This window comes from Cavia porcellus, unplaced genomic scaffold (genome assembly GCF_034190915.1).
Source record: "Cavia porcellus strain 051 isolate PalLab524CR breed Dunkin Hartley unplaced genomic scaffold, mCavPor4.1 scaffold_6, whole genome shotgun sequence".
Classification (NCBI taxonomy): domain Eukaryota; kingdom Metazoa; phylum Chordata; class Mammalia; order Rodentia; family Caviidae; genus Cavia; species Cavia porcellus.
Window position 1 is genome coordinate 90,637,068 of NW_026947489.1, and position 17,118 is coordinate 90,654,185.

The 17,118-nt window shown below is 55.3% G+C and overlaps 2 protein-coding genes across 2 annotated transcripts in view; both read left to right on the forward strand.

The window, feature by feature from the left end:
• The first annotated feature begins 529 nt into the window (after positions 1–529).
• Positions 530–2,805, forward strand: Hoxb13 (homeobox B13). The gene is made up of 2 exons (XM_003466886.2): positions 530–1,372; positions 2,190–2,805. The coding sequence occupies exons 1-2, from the start codon at positions 556–558 to the stop codon at positions 2,441–2,443; spliced, it is 1,071 nt and encodes a 356-aa protein (XP_003466934.2). The 5' UTR covers positions 530–555; the 3' UTR covers positions 2,444–2,805.
• A 4,899-nt stretch (positions 2,806–7,704) lies between these two features.
• LOC100715121 (collagen alpha-1(I) chain) overlaps positions 7,705–17,118 on the forward strand; it is a 56,099-nt gene continuing 46,685 nt past the window's right edge. Inside the window, exons 1-3 of the mRNA XM_063249766.1 lie at positions 7,705–8,120; positions 8,645–8,912; positions 9,289–9,479. Of these exons, the coding sequence (XP_063105836.1) occupies positions 7,705–8,120; positions 8,645–8,912; positions 9,289–9,479 (875 nt within the window). The remainder of the gene's footprint in view (positions 8,121–8,644; positions 8,913–9,288; positions 9,480–17,118) is intronic.

Here is a 17,118-nt window from a genome sequence, read left to right on the forward strand (position 1 = left end):
TCTCCACCCTTAAACGGAAACCCAGACCCCCCCTTCCGGGGCCACTTGCAGAAGCTCCATTTCCCCTTAGGACCCGGACGTTGCGCATCCCGGACTCCGCATGGCACTTTTTCCTGGGGGTGAGGTGGGGTGGGGTGGGGTTCCCCTGCCTTCCTCACTCCCGCCTCACCCCGGATTGGGGCTTCCTATCCTTTAAGACTGTGGCCAAGTTCCCTGGGGAAGGGGTGTCCCAGGCACTCTGGCGCCAGAGGTGCTCAGTACAGCGCCAGGGGGTCAGCAGGGGCATCTGGAAGGAGCTGGGGCGCTTGCTACTCCCTAGGTCCCAAAGCCTAAGACTCCCCGTAATGCCGGCACCCCATTCGCTAGCGACTTCTTCCTGGGGCGCATTCCCGGGTTCTCCCCCCAGGAGATGGACACTTTACTGAGAGCGCTTTTTATTCTCTCGTTAAACCTGCCAAAGGCAGGAGAGAGCGCCAGGGAGAGAGAGGCAGTGGAGGCCCCGGGGGTGGGGCGGGCTCCTCGCCGCTGCCTCCCTCCGCGGTGCAGCCGGGTTTTATGAGCCGCTGTCCCCGCCGCAGCCAATCAGCGCGCGTGGCCGGGCCCTGCGTGACCTGCGTCGGGCGGCCCGGCCAGGCAAATGCAGGCGCCCTGCTAGCTGGGCTCGATTTAAAACGCTTTGGATTCCCCGGGCCTGGGTGGGGACAGCGAGCTGGCTGCCCCCTTGATCCTCCACCCCCTGCGCCCCATGAGCCGACCCTCGGCCTCATGGAGCCCGGCAATTATGCCACCCTGGATGGCACCAAGGAAATGGAAGGCTTGCTGGGAGCCGGAGGGGCGCGCAATCTGTTAGCCCACTCCCCGCTGGCCAGCCACCCGGCCGCCGCGGCGCCTACGTTGATGCCCGCTGTCAACTATGCCCCTCTGGATCTGCCAGGCTCTGGGGAGCCACCCAAGCAGTGCCATCCTTGTCCCGGGGTGCCCCAGGGGGCGTCCCCAGCTCCCGTGCCTTATGGCTACTTTGGAGGCGGGTACTACTCCTGCCGGGTATCGCGGAGCTCGCTGAAGCCCTGTGCCCAGGCGGGCACCCTGGCTGCCTACCCCTCGGACACTCCTGCGGCTGGGGAGGAGTATCCCAGCCGCCCCACCGAGTTTGCCTTCTACCCAGGCTACCCGGGAGCCTACCAGCCCATGGCCAGTTACCTGGACGTGTCAGTGGTGCAAACCCTGGGCACCCCTGGGGAGCCTCGCCACGACTCCCTGCTGCCAGTGGATGGTTACCAGCCCTGGGCCCTGGCCAGTGGCTGGAACAGCCAGATGTGTTGCCAGGGTGATCAGAACCCACCGGGTCCCTTCTGGAAGGCTGCGTTTGCAGGTAATCTCCACACCTTGGGTCCTCTTGGCTCTGAGGGCGGCTACGCTGGCACTTGCCCGGGAGGAGGAAGAGGGGGAGGAAGATTTGGGGCTGGTGAGGGGAGCCTGGTGCTCCTGGGTTGCCAATTAGGACTGGAATAAGGGTCCAGGCCACCAGAGGACCTGGATTGAGGGCCTAGGGGGTCAACGGCAGGTCTGCTCTGGGTGCTGGCCAACCTTTCAATATGTCGGACAGCTCCGGCCCTGTCCTGGCCGTGGCTGGTGTCCCTGCCCAGCCCCAGCTGTATACAAGCGCTAAGTAACAAATATAAGCGTGCCTGAGGGTGGGTGTGGGTGTGGGCCTGGAGGTATACAGGCAGGACCCCTCATCTTCTCTTAGACCATCTGCAGATTCCAAAAGAAAATGTAGGTTTCCTGCTGCCAAATGTGCCTGCATGTGAGTGCGTGTGTGTTCATGCGTGTGTGCGTGCGTGAGCATGTGTGTGTGCAGAAACGCATTTCCCCTGCACAGAAGGAGCCAGGAGAACCTGAGAATGCGCGTGAGTGTGGATGGCTGCGGTCCTGCGTGTGGAGACTCCGGGTGTGAGCGCAGTGGTGGGAGAGGGTGCTGCGGGAGCCGAGGCTGAGCGGCCCTGGGCGATCATGATCGATGGATCGCGAGGCAGCCAGAGGCCAGCGCCCCCTGTGCTTGGGGGACACCTGCGCTCGGCAGCGCCCGCAGGATGACGTAGCGTCGGGGCTGGTGGGGGCGGAGGGCCTGGGTCTGCTCCTGGGGATCTGAGCGAGCCTTTTCCCTCCTCGGTTTCTGTGCCACGCAGAGTCCAGCGTACAGCACCCGTCTGACGGCTGTGCCTTCCGCCGTGGCCGCAAGAAGCGCATTCCCTACAGCAAGGGGCAGCTGCGCGAGCTGGAGCGCGAGTATGCGGCCAACAAATTCATCACCAAGGACAAGAGGCGCAAGATCTCGGCGGCCACCAGCCTCTCGGAACGCCAGATAACCATCTGGTTTCAGAACCGCCGGGTCAAGGAGAAGAAGGTTCTGGCCAAGGTCAAGACGAGCGCTACCCCTTGAGGGGTCTCCTGGCTGGCTGGGTGGGGGGCAGGAGAGTGGGGGTGTCCTGGGGATACCAGGAACTTGTCAGAGCCAGGCTCTGGCAAAAGACTGCAGAGCTGACACCCCTGGTGGGCCACTGGCTCCCAGCTGTCGTAGGAGCACTTGAGCACCCTGTCGGTGCCAGCAGAGAGAGGCCGGGAGCTGAGTCTCCCAGAGAATCGGTCTGTCCATCTTTCATCCGCTCCGTGGCGTTAATCGCGATAACCAGGCCCAGCTGCGTGCTAATTCGCCTTCTGTTTTCTGTGTAGAGCTCGGTAGAGCATTTTAGACACTGCTTTCCTGGATTAAGCTGAATAAACTCGGAAGGAGACCCCTTTGCAGGGCGGCTTCCTTCAGGTCCCTTTCACCGCCCCTTCCCCTTCCAGGGACAGGAGAAGGGGCAAAGCATTCTTCTAAAATGACAGCTGGGCAGGACGGACAGTGCCAGCGGGGTGCGTGGCCCCTTACTCTGTCCAGCCCTGGGTCCGCAGCAATCAGAAGCCCCCATTCCTAAATCGACCAGAGCAGGGCAGTTTGGGAAAACGCTGGGGTAAATCCATGTTCCTTCCTTTATCCCCAAACTCTCAAAACTCCTTTTTTATTTTTTGATGCTGGGGATCTAACTCAACCTTGCACTTGCCAGGCAGGCACTTAGGCTGCTGAGCTAAATCCCTGGCCCACAACCTCCCTGCACCGCGTAATTGTAATTGTCGTAATTGCAATTTCGCTAGTGGTTCTGGCCCAAGCACGCTGGGTGTTGGGTTCGCTGGGCATCCAGGAGCCCAGGAAATGGCTCTTTTGTGTCCTTGTGGGTTGGGCTCCGGGGCACAAGCAGGTTACAGGTCACAGTGGCCTAACCTGCCCTCAGGCCAGTCTCTGAGGGCCTGTATAGCCCACTAGGAGGCAAAACCAGAAAATGGCTCCGACACTACTGGTGTCTTTTTTCCCTTTCCTGTTTGCCTTTCTGTGACTTCTGGAGGTATTTAGTTCTTGGGGTGCTGCAGGCCCTTTTGGGGAGGAAAAAAATCAGCCTAAAGACCCAGGCCCCAGGTGGAGGAGCCCCCGGTGACCAATGCCTCAGCGGCGGCCTCAGACTTGCCCTCTTCACCAGTGTCCGGCTCAGTCCGCACACCCTGAACCTGGGTGCGTGGAGGACGGAGTGGTTCCACCTCTGCTTTCTGCGTCCACTGGACTGAGACCCATTGTGCCAACCCCAGGGGCAGCTTGGCTGTTGGCCGAGCCCCCACCCTGAGAAGGCCCTTTGGTCGTCTCCCCCTGCTGCCTTGTACCTGGGCCCCATACTGGGTGGGATCTGGGCCTTGCCGCAGCCTGGCAGGGTGGGGTCCCTGAGATCCTAGGGTGCACAGGCCTGAAGTCTGCACTGAGCAGGTGGTGGTGGGCAGAGGTCACAGCTCAGATGCACTGTCCTGGGAGCCCTGGAGCCGCCACCGCAGCCAAGGGGGTCCAGTGTGTTCGGGTTTGATCCAGGCGTGGCTTCTCTCCCTGGGAAAAAGGGCGGAAGCAGCTCAGACTCAAATCTATTTAGGAAAAAGGGGCTGTGTGGGGTGAGGGCAAGGAAGGGGGGCCGCAGGGATGGAGCAGGGGAGGAGGGGGCCATTCCGTGACTGAAAATGTCCTTGCGACTCCGTGCTTCAGTCTTCCTTCCATGCCCGGCTCAGAGGCCACTGCTTTCCGCCTTCCACGTTGTCCTTCGAGAGAGAAGCCACACTTTTCCTCCTGCAGGTTCTTCTCCGTCCCTCTAAACTGCATGACAACGCAAGCGGACCTGGCCTCGCAGCTTTCAGCGCAAAGATAGGGCGCGTGGGAAGGATGCAACATAGGGGCGTGGGGAGGACTTAAGGGGCTGGGTCCCATCCGGCGGGACACAAGATGGATTAGCATCTCAACAGCCAGAGATGGCTCGGGTGGAAGCTGGGAGACTGAGGGGCCCGCTGACTCCCAGGGCTCTAACTCCTCCATTCTGCTATCAGGGACTTAACTGGGCCGAGGTTTCTATTTTTCGCTCATAATCATTTCAAAGCAAACAAAAGATGGGGGATCTAGGGATTTATTCAGCTGCCAGCATGTGCGCGGATGATTAAGAAGACGCGCGCGCCCCCTCCCGGCAGATCTCAGCCACTCCTGGGGACCCGCCAGGCCGGCGGGACTGCTGATTCTCCAGCGAGCGGCGCGCGGGTTTCCGGCCGCCTGGGCCTCGGGCCTCGGGGTTGGAGGCTTCCGGAGCCGCCTGGAGTTCGGCCGGGGCATCCACAGAGCTATCGACTCCCGTATGGGTCTGGATTCCGACAGACCCAGAAGGGCAAGGACGATCTCGGTGGAGATCCCCCCCCCCCACGGGAGGAATAACGCGCCTCCTCCCCGCCCTAGTCATTTTTCCTGATTTATTTGTACAGAACTTGTGCCCCCCCAACATTAATTTCGCCCTGTATTAAGTCCTTTTATGAAACCCTCTTCCAGAGACCTATCCCCCCAGGTGAGGGCCATCCACCAGCCGCCGCCCTGGAAATCGCTGGTTGTGCGAAGTGACAACAAAATTGGCCTCCCCACGCGGCCTCGCCTGTAGGGGTTCTCCTTAAATAAAGAGGGGAGCTGCGGAGGTGCCTTCGCTTAGCTACTACATCCGCCTAGCCGGTTCACCACGGGCAGCTCCGGCGGGCGGCATTCTCCGTGGCGAGGACCGGCAGGGTGCGCACGTGGTGCCTTTGCACCCGAAAAGGCGTAGCACGTTGCTCTGCGATCCCCCCTCCTTCTTCCCCCGGAGCCAAGCGGGCTCTTCCCGCCACTTCCGGGGAACCACAAGAAACAGGGTTAGAAGGTCGAGTCTACGCGGGCTCCGGGATCCGATCACGTCTAACTAACTCTAAAACAAGCTGATATTATTAGGCCTCCAGAAGCCAAATAAACAGGGCGTCAAGGTGAGGCGCATAGACGCGACCTCCAGAAGCTCTTTTTGAACCGACTCTGGCAGGAGCAATGCAGATAGCGACTCGGCCTTTTACACCCTCTGCAAAGGCTTTCGGCCGCCCCGGACCCAGCTTGGCCTCAGTAGATCAAGAATCGGCCCCGCCCCCTGTCCACCAGTGCCCTCCTCAGGCTCCCCAATCTCACGGCTCCCGCCGGCTCCCCGTCCCCACCCCGTGCAAAGGCCCCTCCCCGCTTCCAGCTCCACGCTCCCCTGCACAAAATTGTTACTCAAGGTCGGAAGTGCTGCACTTTAATTAGGGTCCCTTCTGGGAAGACACCTTACCTCCCGCCCCACCCCGCACTGTCTCAAAGAGACCCCCGCGCTCCCTTCGCCAACGAAGGAAAAGAGACGAACAGGTTACCGTCTTCGGCGTGTCCTAAAGCGCGGAGGCGACCGCCTGTAGAAGGGGCCAATGTTTGTATCTATTCTCACCCATCGGAAAGCGCCAGAGCCGCTGGGGTCCTGGGGTCCCCGGCCGATGCCTGGCCCCTCCCTCGGCGCGCCTGGAGGCAGTTTTGAAACATCCAATGGGGACCGATCCCCAGCGCGCTCCGTGCAGAGGTGGGGGACACGGGGGCGGGAGGAGGGGACGGAAGGAAGAATGCGTCGGGACCCCCTCCCCGCCCCTGGATTGCTCCCCAAATGGGAAGGTGACAGAGGGCTGCACAAGAATGCAACCGTCCGGAGAAGGGTGGGGAGGGAAGGCCCAGAGCGCCGGCGCCCCGGGCCGGGGGAGGGGCAGCGCTTCGCCGGTGAACTTGGAGACCCGGCGGGTGGTCTCCACCACCCCGCCCCCACTCGGCCCAGGCTTTACGGGGAAGGTGGAGAAAGGTGACGGGGCGAGGGGACTTCTCCGGCCTCGGGAAGGACCGAGGAGGCCCAGCGGCGGGGAAGGGCCGGAGCCACCGGGAGACCCGCTGCAGGACGGCGGGGAGGCCTCGGACTGCGCTCGGAAACACCGGAGCAGCAGGCGCGCCGAGCCCGCTCCGGACCCCGCGCCGCGCTGTGCTGCATCCTCGCCGGGCCCGGTTGCCGGATGCCTGCGGCTCCTGGGCCTAGGCGCCAGCTGGATTCTGGTCTCGGCTTTTGCATTGAGCTGGCCCACTGCTCCAACCAGGCACCGGCCGGTTTACTGCCTGCAGGCGTGCGTTGCTCTCTGATGAGGTAAACTAGCTGACCCCGCGCCAGGAGGGTCTCAAGTGCTGTCTGGGGGAGCCTCAGGAGCCTCCGGAAGGGGGTCTCCCAAGAACTCGGGGAATTCAAGGTCTCCACCTGGCTGGGCACCTCCTCTTGGTTGCTGGCAAGTGTCAATCCCGGGCGTATAGGAACAAAGAAAAGACTTCGAAGCATGCGGGACAGGCGTGGTGTTGGCAAGGGACAGGCAGCCGAGGTGACCAATAAGCCACCCCCCATGTAACTTTTTGTCTTCAACTGGATGCAGTCTCTGTACAAAAATATTGCTAATGTTATTTTTATTTAAAACTGTAACACTTAAAAAAACATATCTTTTGAAAAAACTGGGTGAGTTAACCGTGAGGACAATGGTTTACTGACTTCCAGAAGGAAAATATTCTGGCTTCTTAAAAACAATCTGCCCCCTTATCTTCTTGGTCTCACCTCCGTGTCCCCCAGTCCTGGAGGACTTGGGGATCTGAAGAGAATCGGAAGAGATATCCATCCACCATGGCACAAGCATGGCAGGGGCCCTGGGCCAGCACAGTGGCATTGTGGGGCCACGTGTCCCTCTCCTTGGCCACCACCGCAGCCAGGACCCAACTCCCCGCACCCAGCCAGCCTCTCCCCTCCCACTAGCCCTCAGAGTTGCTGCCCACAGAAATTAAGGCCAAGAGGGCAAGTTACTTGGTGGGTATCACAGTGGCAAACCCTGGGTCACAAAGGACAGCTTAATCTCTGTCCCCCATCTCCAGCAGCCAGTAGACTGGGAAGCCCAGTTTACCCTGCTCCCTGCTCTTCACTGGGTACCTCCCTGACTTTGACAAACACCTGCTTCCACCTGGGTCTGGCTAGCTAAGCTCCCATGTCTTAGACTCAGCCCCGTCTTGGGGCTCGAACACTGGACAGATTATTCTAGAGCACACACAAGGAGACGGTTCCATCAGTTGCTCATTTTTCAAGTGCGGGCTGAGCCCAGGAGAAGAGACAGGGGACTGCCGGGATGCAGCTTGCCTGGGTTCACTGCTGCCAGGTCTTTGGTCTGAGTCCCGACCTGTGTGTGTTCTGGCCAGGCGAGGCGATGCCTTTGCGAACGGTTACCATCGGGATAAACAGGGAACAGGAGCCAGAAAAAGTCACACAGGCTGGGGTCCGGGACGTTGGCGAAACACCCGGAAAGATCTCAGAATATCAAATCCGGGAGCAGAGGGAAGATGGGGAGGAGGCCGGGAAGCTCAGGTCTGGGGAGGGAATCGTTTGCCTCCTGGCTCGGCTAGTGGGTAACAGGCCGGACTTCTCACGGCTTCTGGGCCCCATCAGATATCCTTGGTGCGATCGGACTCAGATCTCGTTGCCTCCACCAGGCCAGCGTGGGCAAGGCACAGGCAAGGGGTGCAGCTTTCGGACGGAGGGCTCCACACCCATCCCGGGGGCCCTCAGCTCCCCAGCTGGGGCTGGGCCCAGCCGGTCACCAGCGCCGCCCGCCTATGTGTGCTGGTTGGAGCTCGCCGCCCTCCCCTTCCGTGCACGGTTTTGTCATTGAACTTGAGTCAGGATGTAAACATTCCTTGGCCCCTCCGGGAGGGACGCGGGGAAGGGGGCGGAGAGGGCTGCGGAGGAGCCGGGAGCCCGGGGGCCGGGCCTCTCCACCCAAGCCTGCCTGGCTGCGTCCACGGGCTTCTGATCTGTCCCTTCCGGCTCCGCGTCTAGTTCCCCGTTGTTGGAGTTGGGGGTGTAGCTCAGTGGTAGACCGCTTGCCTAATATTTTGGAGGCCCTGAGTTAGGATTCGATCCTCACCATTGCCAAAAATTAGCAAAAAATTAAAAGTCGATGTAGGCCACGCGGCGAGTTGGTGCATGGTGACACCCAAGTTCTGCCTAGAGAAAAGTTTCGCTTTCTGTCCCAGTTCCGTTTACCCGTTACACAGGCATTAAATTCCTTGCTGTAGTCCTGCTTTAAAAAAATTTATGTATATATATAACAAAGCACACCGGCCAAAGCTGGCGGTTCTCGGGCTCAGCAAGGGGGTGACCAAGTCCCCCACCGGCTGGGGCGCGGGCAGCCCCTGCGCAGCTGCACGCTTCTGGGGCGCCGGCTGCCTCCGGAGCTGGGCAGGGCCTGGGGCTCTGGGCTGCATCCGCAAACGTGACTGTGGCCGGCGGGGCGTCCCCGGGGCCCCGCGAGAGGGGGCGAGGCCTGGGCCGCCGCCGCACCGGGAATCGCGCACCTTCGCCCGCGGCGGCAGCGCGCAGGGGCCGGGTGGGGGGGGGGCGCAGCGCGCGGAGAACGTACTCCTTGTTGTCTGGTTTTGTCTTGCATGGTTTTAATTTTGTTTTCATAATTCGCGATCGTGGAGCAGGAGAGGCCCCCCCCCCCGTCCTTCTGATCGAAGGGAAATGAGGCGCGCTGGGCGGGCGGGAGGCGCGGGGCTCCCTGGGGTTCTTAGGTGGCGCAGGCCCCTTCCAGGTCCCCCAAGCTCAGCGACCAGCCGAGGAGACGCCACATTCCGGCGAGCAGCCAACGCAAAGCTCCGGCTTCTCGTTTGGGGCCGGAGAGGAGCGGGGCTGACCCCAGCGGCCTGGCAGGTCCTCCCGTCTCCAGGTTCCGCTGGGACCGTTTGGATCCAAAGCCTCGGTGGTCTCCTTCTCCCCCTCCCCGATTTAGATCGCGGGCTCCCCGGCCTTGGAAGGAATTCTTGCAAAGGCGCCCCCTTTTCCTGACCATTGGGGGAGAGGCCTGAGCGCCTGGTCAAGTTCACTGGCCGGTCCGCGTCTGGCCCCAGCCCCTGTGGACCGGGAGGGTTGGGCTCTGGGGACGTCGCAGGGCTCGCAGGGAAGCCGCGAGGACTTTGCAGGGTCAGCTTACTGTTTGAGGGTCACACTGCCCCATCCCTCTCCCCAGTTCTGCAGAGGAGAGCGAATTCGACACGGAAACTACACTTTTTATTTGTTTTTAAATAAATGCAAAGAAAGGTCTCTTGGTCCCAGCCCTGTCTTGGCTCCTGGGTAGTTTTATTTGGCTTCTGCGAGTTAAGAATTTTGCAGTTTAGACTCAACGGTTTCTTCGGGATCTGATTCAGGGTAGCCGAGGGCACGTCTACACTGCTTCCCCAAAGCTTCAGGCTACGAACATTAAAATAAAATTTCCCAACATTCTCGCCCCTTAGGAAAACAAAAGCTCAATGTAAAAAAGGAAATTCGAATCAAAAGAACAGCTACCCAGAGTGGTGGTGGGGAAATGTATATATATACAGCCTCAAACGTACACATGCTTTGAAACCTTTCCATAAAGGTTTTAAGAATTTTTTCCTTTGTTTTCACTGCCTGCGTTTCACAGCTTGAAACCGCTGTCCTTAGCGAATTTTTGCTACTCATTTATGGAGGTCATTAGTGGCCTCCTAAATTATCTTAGTCTTCTAAGTGGCTTGATGTGGGGTTGTTGGGTGCTAGGATTTAGCTCAGCAGCACAGGCGCCTGCCTGGCAAGTGGGAGGTTGTGAGTTTGATCCCCATACAAAACACAAACAAACAAAAACTAATACGGAGTTGTTAGACATTTAGAAAGGATTTCACTAATGTTGGTCGTTTGTGTTTTCCCAGAATTTATAAAGAAAACATTTCTTTGCATGATTGCAAACGTAGTACATTCTCATGGTCAGGAATTTCAAAAGTATTAAAAACCCACAAAGAAGGAAATAAAACCTCAGCGCTGCCCTGAGAGTTTACCGAAGCTAACCTTTTGTTATATTTTAGTCAGTTCTTTAACCTTATGCATGTGTGTAATTTCAAAATTGAAATTCTGCATGAGCTTCACTTATTTTTTGGTATCTTGGAATGCTGGACTTTGAACATTTTCCAGTGGCCTAAGAGATTTGTCAGAAGCAGGGTTTTCATGAATGCTCGGGCTCCAATCCATCATTTAATTATTGGTCACTTAGATGGTTTCCATGGTTACTTTAAAAAATGGTCCGTAAGAAGGAAATCGTTATGTCCTGTATGTTTGGCAGGCAGATGAGAACAGTCCCTCTGGAACACTTAAAAATTACTAGATTAAAAATTCCTCTTCTCAGTATTTACGGGGAGAGAAGAACAATAACAAAAAAGAAAGCTTAGGTATTTGAAATGTCCCGTGTTTTGACCAAAGTACTAACTTTGATGTGTGTGTAAAAATTCATTCCGCTGAACTTCTAAGACTGGTGCGTTTGTCTCTCCGGGTTTAAGGCTCTTCCTGGCCCCAAAGCCAGGGTCTGTGTCCACAGAGGGGCAAAGCAGGAACTCAGTAGAGGAAGGAGACCCATCAGACAGAGCAGTTTACCCCTGGCTGGGGTTTCAATCTTTGGTTGTGGAGACCAAAATATTTACCGAAAGTAAATATTTGACAGTGAAGGGACAGAGTTTGGCCCTTCTTCCCCACCTCTTTTCTGTGGCAGTTGAGCTCCTAGGACTTAGAATTCCTGGCCGCCGGAAAGGAACCCAAGGAGAGGGGGCAGAAGAGGGTGACACAGAGAGCTAAAGGCAGAGGGACAGAGCTCGCTGGCCTCAGATTGTCACGCAAAACAAAGGTGGGCTGCTGGGTGTGTAATCTACAAATTGCCAGTTTGTCAGAAATGCAGTCGGTTTATTTTTGGTTTTTGTTTTTCAGTCTCTTTTCACTTGAAAAAAATGTCAGGCAGGAATTGGAGGTCTGGGGCAGGGACAGCTGTTGTCCCGGTGACAAGGAGGAGACCAAGGAGTAGGAGGGGTGCAGTGGCCTCTACTGGGGTCTTTCCTGGAAATGCTGAGAAAATGGAGGGAAAAATTCTGATTTTATGCTTCAGATGGGAGACTGCTAAAACCACTCAGAGTCTGTTTACTGGGAACTTTTTGTCTCATGGAACTGCAGACTGGATGTGGGCCTCACCCGTGCTGAGGAAGGACTCTCCCGTAGAGACCCAAGTCCTTTTCATTTTTGGACCAGGTCTCACTAAATTGCCTGACGGGGCTCAAATTTGTGATCCTCCTGCCTCAGCCTCCCCAGCAGCTAGGATTACAGGGATGTGCTACCACACCCAGTTTTATTTAAAACTCTTTTTTTGTCTTTTTAGTTTTTATCGGTACCAGGGATTGAACTCACGACCACACACTTGCAAGGCAGGCGCTTGTGCCGCTGAGCTAAATCCCCAGCCCCAACTTTTTTTGTTGTTTTTAAGTTATCATCTCATTCCTTTTCATCGAAAATTAGGACAAAGTTGGGGTTTTGATATTGTATGAAGAAAGACATCAGAGAAATCTTTCCAGTGGAAAAAAATATACCATAAGCATTTTTCTGTTTTGTTTTGGTTTGCAGACATGGTTTGACTGTCTTGCCCAGGCTGGTCTCTCACCTCAGCAGAGGAGCTGGGTTTACAGATGTGTACTCTCTGCTTTGTGCTATTTTATTAAAAAACAAGAGTGTTTCCTCCTTTTTCTGAGGTTTAACATATATTCAGTAATGCATATTGGTTTTTTTTTCCTTTCTTTTTTTTTTTTTTTTTGTACCGGTTATTGAACTCAGGACCTTATGCTTTCCAGGCGGGCACTTATGTTGCTGAGCTAAATTCCTGGCTGTGTTTTTTAATTTTAATTTTTTGTTTTTTGAGAAAGTCTTACTGTGTAGTTCAGGCTGACCTTGAACTCACTATGTAGCCTAAGCTGGCCTGGAACTCCCAGCAATCCTCCTGCCTCAGCCTCCCTGAGCGCTGGGATTACAGATGTGCACCCACATGTCCAGCTGCAATTTTTTTTTTTTTGTAATAAGCATTGAACTCAGGACTTCAGGGCTTCCAGGCAAGTGCTATGCCACTGAGCTATATCCCTCCTCCACAGCTGCATCTGGGCCTGGGGATTTAGCTCAGTAGCATAAGCTCCTGCCTGGCAGGCGTGAGATTGTGAGTTCAGTCCTCAGTACCACAAAAAAATAAAAAATAAATAAAGTTCTGGTTGGCCTTGAATTCATTTTGTAGCCCAGCTGGGCCTTGAATTTGCAGTGATCTTCCTGCCTCAGCCTCCTGAGTGCTGGGGTGACAAGTGTGCACCACCAGACTTAGCTGCGTATTAATTTTAAATGCTGGCTTGATGAATATTTACACCACGTAACCACAATTCTAAACAAGATGCTGAATATTCCCTTCACCCTAACTATGCCTCTCCCCTTTTCCGGGGGGTAATGGTGATTTTGATTTTTACGGACATTAACTTATCTTGCCTGCCTTTAAACAGCAAGTAGATAGAGTTACCCAGGGCACACTCTTCGGGAGTCTGGTTTTTTTTTTTTCTTTTTTTTAGTACTGGGGATTGAACTCACAACCACGTACTTGCAAGGTAGGCGCTTATGCTGCTGAGCTAAATCCCCAGCCCTGGAGTCTGGTTGCTTTCACTTAACAAAATGTCTATGAGTTTCACACAGGTCGTGGAAGTTAGCAGGGAATTGTTTTTCATTGCTGTGTACTACTCTGCTATATGGGCGTACCACAGTTGTTTACCCATCTTCTGGTAGTGGACTTTGGAGTTGTTTCTGTTTTTCCCTAGCATGGAGAGACCTACTGTGAATGCCCTTGAACATCCTTAATGAATATCCTTTGGATAAACAAATTGACTCATTTATCATGGGCTTTCTGGACACATGTTTACCTGCACTCGCCATGGGGGGGCGGGGCTGTACAGCCGTCTGTCTTCCTCATGACTAGTACAGGGGTGAGATTTCAGAGAAAGAAAAGCAGCAGAATAAGGGTGTGATTGCGTTCATCCGATTATTATTATTATTACATTATTTTGAGACAGGATCTTGTTATATAGTTCAGGCTGGCCTTGGACTCACTAAGTAACCTAAACTGGTCTCGAACTCATGGTGATCCTCCTGCCTCAGCCTCTTCTTTCTTTCTTTCTTTCTTTTTTTTTTTTTTTGGTGCTGGGGATCCAACTCACAACCTCGTGCTTGCCAGGCAGGCGCTTATGCCGCTGAGCTAAACGCCCGGCCCCTGCCTGACTTCCTATAAAGAGCTGATGTGGAAATCTCCAGGAGCAGGGGATTTGGATTTCCTAAAGATGGAGCATGAAGATTCACGGCTTTGATTCTTCCCACAGCAGCAGCCTGTCCCCGACACAGCGCAGGGACATCACACCTGCCAGTCACCTCCAAGGGCATCCGGACTCCCCAAGTGCAAGTGTAGACAGGGGAGTCGGCAGCAGAGGTCACCGAGCAGGTCACAGGGACCAGAATCCGGAAGCTCAGAAGATGCGAATCGCTCTCTTGAACCCTGATTTGGAAGCTGAGTTTTGTCTGGAGAAATTTATCACCTGCTGGTCTTTTAACAAGACGCAGTCTGTCTTTTCCACTTCCACTTCTAGTGACAGGTGCCTGCAGCCAGCTTATGGAAAGCCACCGTTTCAGCCCTTGGGCGTGGGAGCTGTGGTGTACTGGAGCAGAATGCTAATCCCGGCCCCGTCACATGGGTGGGACAAGGAGAGACCAGTACAGGCACCTGAAGGTTCAAAAGAATTTTTGGTCTTTTTTGAGACAGAGTCTTGCTGTGCTATTCAGGCTGGCCTGGAGCTCAGCGATCCTCCTGCCTCAGCCTCCTGAGTGCTAGGATGACAGATGTGCACCGCCAGGCCCAGCTCCTTGGCTTTGGTCTCCAACTCTCCTGCAGGTTTCTAACTAGGACACCTGGGGGGCAGGAAGGGAGGGGGAGGGGGCTGTTTCCCGGTGATCTCTTAAGGAAGAGCCAGATTTCATGCCTCTTCCAGTCTCCTGGAAGTCCTTCCTGGCTGAGGGACCCAAATCAGGGATGAACTGGGGAGACAGGCAGCCCGGGGTGCACAGAGGCCAAGTAAAGGGAGATAGAAGGGAGAAGCCTGAGGGCCCGGTCAACAACGGTCACTGACAGAGCCACAGGCAGCTGTGCAGGGCTTTTATGGGAGACAGCGAATCTACAGTACTTGGAGTTGGGTTTGGGATTGGGGCTTGGGCCTGCTCAAGGGCCTGGGGTCAATCCACCTTCCTGCTCCACGGAGACAAACACATGAAATCCCTGCGGAGGGGCTGGGGGGGATTAGGGAAGCTGATTATTGGGCTGGATTTTGTTGGGGTCACAGTGTCATTTATGGCTGCATTTCCTGAGTTTTGCTTCTAGCTTAAGGAACAGTTTGCATTTTATTTACATATTCATTCATTTATTTGTTTTTGAGACAGGGTCTCCCTATGTAGCCCAGGCTTGCAGGAATCCTCCTGTCTCAGCCTCCTGAGCAGTTGCAGTTTATGCAGTTACTATGGTACATTAGACGTATCACAGTGTGCGTGGCTGAATTCATTTCAAACTTTGACAGTTTATGTTATATAAAACTGCCTTAGAAGGGTTTCTTTCTTCTTTTTTTTTTGTACCCCAGGTTGGTTTTGAACTCGCAATGACCCTCCTGCCTCAGCCTCCTGAGTTGTGGGATTACAAGTGAGCACCACCATACCTGGCTAGAAGGTTTCCTTCTCTCTTTCTCTTGTCTCTGTCTCTGTCTCTCTCCCTCTCTCTCTCTTAGTGCGGAGGGTGCCATCTAGGTTGTCACCCACACCAGGTATGTGCTTTCCCACTGGCCTACGCCCTCAGCCCCTACCATAATGCTACTCTTGAGCCAGGCTTGGTAGTGCAGGCCTGTAATCCCAGCACTCGGGAGGCTGAGGCAGGAGAATCGCCACAGGTCCAGGGCCAGCCCAGGCTGCAAGGTAAAACCCTGTCTCAAAAGGATAGTTTGGGGATTTGGGGGCATCTGGTCTACCCCTCTTCTTTGCCACTCTACCTACAGATGTGAGGTTATTTCCTTCTCTCCTCTGCCATTTGCAAACTGTTAGGGAAACCCCCGCCTCCCACACGCTTCTTGAATGGAGCCGGGCAGAGCCTGCCTGAGTTTTTCATCTGGGTGTTTAGGGCTGGGAGCCAAACGGCCTAGTGTCACCGCCTGTGGAATGTGCGAGGGTGACAAAGCACCGGAGGTGGAGTCGCTTGTTCTCTGGCTTCCGGGCCTGGGGCCTTGCCTGCCCCCAGGAGCCACCCGGCTGTGGGGAACTGAGACCCCGCAGGTGCCTTTCTGCCATGGTTTAGACCCTGATGCAAACCCTTACGCCACAAACACACTTTATTTGTCCCTGAAAGGTTTCCTTGGAAGCCTCTCTATGTGAGCCGTGGACTATTTTTACCCCGCCCAGGGTGATTTTTGGCACAGCCTGGGGATGCAGCGTCATCTGTCTGGGACCTGGCTGCTTGGGCTGGCCAGGCCCGTGAGGTTTGCCCTGTGGCTTCTGCCACACCTCTGTGCACGCTCTCTGCTTGGTCTTTCCTTGCTTATTTATTTTGGCTTTTAAGATAGGATCCCACTGTGTCCTGGCCATGAATTTGCAGCAATCCTCCTGCCTCAGCCTCCCCAGGGCTGGGATGACAGGTGAGCACACCGTGCCCAGGTCTGTATGCTCGCTGGTGCGTACGGACTTTAGAAAACACTGATTTTCCTTGTGCCGCTTCATACATGTGTGTAACCTGCTCTGATCATACCCACCCCCCACTTAGCTTCCCTTACAGCTTCTTCCTCCTCAGTCTGCTCCTCTGGTCCAGCTGTCATGTCACACCTTCCCCCCCTCGCTCCTATGTCAGGGTAAACAGGCTGGCGCGTCTTTCTTTGTGCGGCTTATTTTGCTTAACATGATTTCTAGTTCTGTGCATCTTCCTTCAAGTGATATGGGCCCATTCTTTTTAATGGCTGAGTAATACTCCGCTGTGTATTTATACCACATTATCTTTATTCATTCATCTGTTAGGGTCTGTATTTAGACCCCCAGCCCCCAAATGGGTACACGGCGAAGGCTCAAAGGAATGAGACACACAGCATGGTCTTTTTTTTTTTTTTTTTTTTTTTTTTTGTCTTTTTCGTTTTTATCGGTACCAGGGATTGAACTCATGACTGCCTGCTTGCAAGGCAGGCGATTATGCCACTGAGCTAAATCCCCAGCCCCTCACAGCATGGTCTTTAGGGCTGCAGCAGGACTGAACTCCTCCACAGAGCTCGTAACTCTGCTAGCTGGCCAGCCGGCCGACTGACCCTGTGCAGCCCGTATTTAATCAGACCAAGCATGGAGTTGGGTGGACAATGGAGGAAACCTGAGCAGGACCTTGGGAGGGGTTCAAGGACCCCTCAGAGCAACAGACAATGCTATTTTTTTTTTGTCTTTTTTGAGATAGGGTCTCGCTATGCAGTTCAGGCTGGCCTTGGGCTCACTTTGTAGCCCAGGCTAGTCTCAAACTCACAATGATTCTCCTGCCTCAGCCTACCGAGTGCTGGTTTACAGGCATGCGCCACCACACCCGGCTGCCTTGATTTCTCTTGCTCCACTTCCCTTTCCTTCTCCCTACTCTTTCTGCTGTGGATCCAGCCCACAGCCTTCACTTACCTCCCCTCCCCCAGCCCCTGGCTCTGCGGTCCACCTCGCTGTCCCCGGG